The sequence below is a fragment of the Sesamum indicum genome, linkage group LG8, assembly GCF_000512975.1.
Source record: "Sesamum indicum cultivar Zhongzhi No. 13 linkage group LG8, S_indicum_v1.0, whole genome shotgun sequence".
Classification (NCBI taxonomy): domain Eukaryota; kingdom Viridiplantae; phylum Streptophyta; class Magnoliopsida; order Lamiales; family Pedaliaceae; genus Sesamum; species Sesamum indicum.
This window is the reverse complement of record NC_026152.1, coordinates 9,722,647-9,727,199: the sequence shown is the minus strand read 5'-3', so window position 1 is coordinate 9,727,199 and position 4,553 is coordinate 9,722,647. Positions and strand designations below refer to the sequence as shown.

The following is a 4,553-nucleotide window of genomic DNA, read 5'->3' as shown; positions in this document are numbered from 1 at the left end:
AAAAATTCAAATACATATTTTTTTATCCTTCACTTTACATCAATAAAAAACGAAATAAAGTATATGCAAATAGTTGAACACTACATGTGATGCTTCAAGTCTAGATTACTAAGCATGATAAGTTGATCGAGATCACAAAAATCATATATTTATCAATCAAAATTTTTTAATCCAATTCGAATTATAGTATACGTAGGATCTCGTTTATGTATAACTATTAACAGAGATTTATATAATAATATATTATTTTTTAAAATACTTTCGTATCAAAGTACCACGAAATGAAGTGCAACAATCTTTTTACAAGAGATGTTTGAGGTCGTCATTTTGAAATATTTAAAATAACACTAATAATATTATTTAAGGACTCGTGAAACACGACTATATGAAGAGAACGCTGGAATAGAGCTTTCATTTGGAAGTCATTTTCAATTACACAAATGAAACACGTTTTTGTTGCCTTCGTGAATATTCGGGGGTTTAACCCGAATCCACATTAAGACCCGATCTGGACCAGCATACAGCATGCGGATTATGTAAGCCAGTCAAAATCAAGAGTCCGCGTAGTCTAAACCAATCACAATTGAGCCCGACTAGCTGTAACCAATCAGAACAATCCACGTGGAAATCCACGTAGTTTCCACCCCACCTTTTGTTTCCTCTCTATAGAAAACCTGCATGCCATTGCCCAACGAACAAACCTGAAGAATTCATTCTATCGGCTGTGGAAAATTGAAGAGAAGAAAGACGAGTATTAGGGTGATTACGGTAGATTTTGCACGGCGGCGATCTGGTGGTTTCCGGCGAATCTTCTGCTGCAATGGAGTCTCACGGCGCCGGACTCCGCCGCGTATTTCTCCTAGCATTTTGTGTCGCAGGAATTTGGGCGGCTTATATTTATCAAGGTGTCCTTCAGGAGACTGTGTAAGCATTTAATTTTCATACTGTTAGCTTCAATTTCCTTTTGTGATTGCCGTATGCAAGTTTTGATGTACTAGATGTTATATGTTGTTTCTCCAGTATTGAACTTTTAAGAACTAGTAATTATTTGAAAAATATTGGGGTTTCTGATCTGAGGATACTTGGGGATTCTCGAGCTTTAGGTTTTGGTGATTTTAGTTTAGCTCTTAGCCTAGGATCATGCAATGTGCTTGCTCTGTGTCTCTGTATGTGTTAAATTTTAAAGTTATTTTTGTAGTGTCTGAATATTTAATTCGCATTCTGGTTAATATGTTGTTTAGGTCGACAAAGAGATTCGGTCCTGATAAGAAGAGGTTTGAGCACTTGGCATTCTTGAACCTCGCTCAGAATGTAGTGTGCCTGATATGGTCGTATTTAAGTAAGTTTATGAGGTACCCATTGGCTGTTGAATCGCATTTGTCTATGTCCGGATGCTTATTTGGTATGGTGTATTTTCTGAGTAGTGATTAAGATTTGGTCCAACGGTCGAAATGGTGGTGCTCCTTGGTTGAGTTATTGGAGTGCTGGTATTACAAACACAATTGGACCCGCTATGGGGATTGAAGCATTGAAGTACATTAGTTATCCGGCTCAGGCATGTCCCCATTATCACATTGTTGCCTCTTTCCGCCTTTTTGTTTAGGTTTGGAGTGGACATTAACATCACATGTAGAGGTCTTTTTTCGAGCCTTATGGATTAATGCTAAATTTTTCATTTATAGGTGCTGGCAAAATCCTCGAAAATGATACCAGGTGAGTTGATGATGATTTGTTCTTTCAATAGAATGGCTGAGTCTATACACATTCTTTAGATTCAAGCAAGAAGGCTGTTAGAGGGAACCGAGTATGGTGGCTAAAATTCATGATGCTTCAATTAGGAGTTAAGAAAAAACTGAATGAGATTCATGCTTACTCTAGACTGGTTGCAATTGAAAGATCTATTTATCTGTTAGAAAGAAATTAAGTAAAATTCGAACCTCTTTTAAAATTGTATAAATACAGAGAAGAATATCTGAGCAGTGATATTGAGACCTCATTTATGTAATATGGCTTCAGTTTGATACATTATCTAGTACACCTGGTAGTTCTTCTACAATTAGTGTATAAATGCCAATTCTAGGATAATTGCCATGATTAGCTGGGAACCTGCTCATAATAACTTCGAATCGAGGGATGAAATTTGAAAAAAAATCACAGCTGTTTTCTTATTAATGTACATTCTCCTTGTGCAGTAATGCTGATGGGCGCACTAGTGTATGGCATCCGATATACCTTTCCTGAGTATGTTTGCACATTGCTTGTTGCTGGTGGTGTATCCACTTTTGCACTCTCAAAGGTGAGTATCTGGTTGCTATTGTCTTCTTCTGCATGTGCTACATCCTCCTTCCAGAACCAGGGCTATATTAATGCACAGAAAACCCATTGTATTGTTTTGTCCATCATTTACAAGTCCAAGGGTGTTGACCAAATTCTAAATCTTTCAGAAAATGAAACATGCAACATTAAGCAGCACTTAGTCTGAACATTTGGCCTGATGAGGGTATCAGCTTGGACCAAACAATGGAGACTCTGTTTCTCAATTTAATCTTGTCATGCTTTTGTTGATTGCAGACTAGCTCAAAGACGATCAGCAAATTAGCAAACCCAAATGCTCCGCTTGGCTATGGGCTTTGTTTTCTGAACCTTGCTTTTGATGGATTTACCAATGCGACTCAGGATTCAATTACGGCCAGGTAAATTGAGTTAGTTGCCTTATCTCGAGTTCCATATAAAGAAATTAAAGAAGATAGTTGACAAAGTCTTGAGTTGACATTGTTCCCATTCTACAAAGTTTGAAGAATCAATAGAGGCTACGTATTATAATCTCTCTATTGGAGTATGATTCTATGATCTGGCTGCACATTTTGAGCCCCTCAATTTGCCCACTAAGAGCAACAAATTACCATTTTACAATTATGAACTATATTAAATGTTCCATATAGTAGTGGTGGATGCAGACACATTACTTACCCCATATGGTTAGTTTGAGCAGCTATTAATCAATATTGACTGTTATTCAGGTATCCTAAGACAAGTGCGTGGAATATAATGCTTGGAATGAACTTATGGGGTACCATCTACAATATGATATTCATGTTTGGCTGGCCAAATGCCACCGGGTATGACGCAATTCAGTTTTGCAAGCAGCATCCCGAAGTAGCATGGGACATTCTTCTCTACTGCCTGTGTGGTGCAGTAGGCCAGAATTTCATATTCTTAACCATCAGTCGGTTTGGTTCATTGACTAACACAACCATAACCACAACTCGTAAATTTGTGAGCATAGTGGTGTCGTCCCTGCTGAGTGGAAATCCCCTCTCTGAGAAGCAATGGGCGAGTGTTTTCATGGTCTTCTCTGGTTTATCATACCAGATTTATCTGAAATGGAAGAAGCTGAAGAGAGCGCAGAAGAAAAGGAAGTCCACATAAGCTAGCTCAAGAATGTTTAATACTACGATGTAGCAATTTTTGTTTCCATTCTCTTCAGATATCGATGTAACCCTTAAAGCATAGTGGTTATATTATCAGCACAGGTCAATGTACTTGAAATAGATTTTTTATAAAGATATACCATGAATGGCATTTTTGCATGTCTTTCTTGCTAGTTCCTTGAGACGCCTCATTGGAGTATGAAAACGTTTCTATGATCCAATTATTGCAGTTGTTATCATAATGAAGATAAAAGCATGGGGGCAAATTCACAATTGTAATTTACAGAGTAGTTTTGCTTGATTATTTCAGCCAATTGAATCCTGGGACTGATTGGGATTAAAATTCAATTCAAATATGAGTATTAATGGGGTTGTAATCTGAAATCCAATCTAATTTTCGATATTAGTAATGGCACTTGGAATTGAATTCTATAACCATCATCATTCTAGCTCTAGATTTCTAGGCTATTCAAGATGTGAAGATCCTCTTTCCAGGATAGGAATTGGCGACTGAGATATGGACACTACTCCTGTCGTCAAGGGCTTCTTTCTGCAAAACGGCACATATGGGATTTCTCTGTTTTGAGCAGAAACTAAAGAGAAATCGTTGTTTAGAATGACAATTCACAGATGAGAGGAGCATCAGAGGTGTATGTTTCCTCACTAGGAGAAATAAAGTTCAAATGTTGAATCCATTTCTTTTCAGCAAAATGAAGCAGTAATTAATGAGGTGGACCAGCATGAAATAATCTTGGTTAAAGTTGGTTTAGATGGTAGGCCCTTGGTTTTGAGCACATGAAAAGCATCCAAATTACTAATTTCTCCACAGGATTCAACCCACTTGAAGATGGACATTCAAGATCAATCCAAGTTTTTTCAGTAAATTCACAGCTAAATCTTGAACAAGTGTCTGGCAGCGTAAGCCAACTTTAATTTGTACAGGTTTCCCTCCCTCTTACCAGTAGCTTTTTTGCTTTGGTGATGATCACACTTGTCCTCCACCACCACCCACCGCTTACCAACTTAAATAACAGTCCCCTCTTCTTCCCCATAAGATCAACCCCTTCCCAGGTCATACACATTTCACAGGAGTCCAGGCTCCAAGAAAGAAGAGAAGCATGA

At 37.8% G+C, this 4,553-nt stretch overlaps 1 protein-coding gene across 1 annotated transcript; it reads left to right on the top strand.

The window, feature by feature from the left end:
- On the top strand, positions 658 to 3,604 carry LOC105168130 (UDP-galactose/UDP-glucose transporter 3). Its single transcript, XM_011088077.2, has 7 exons — positions 658 to 924; positions 1,242 to 1,339; positions 1,425 to 1,555; positions 1,683 to 1,713; positions 2,193 to 2,296; positions 2,572 to 2,693; positions 3,021 to 3,604. The coding sequence occupies exons 1-7, from the start codon at positions 821 to 823 to the stop codon at positions 3,427 to 3,429; spliced, it is 999 nt and encodes a 332-aa protein (XP_011086379.1). The 5' UTR covers positions 658 to 820; the 3' UTR covers positions 3,430 to 3,604.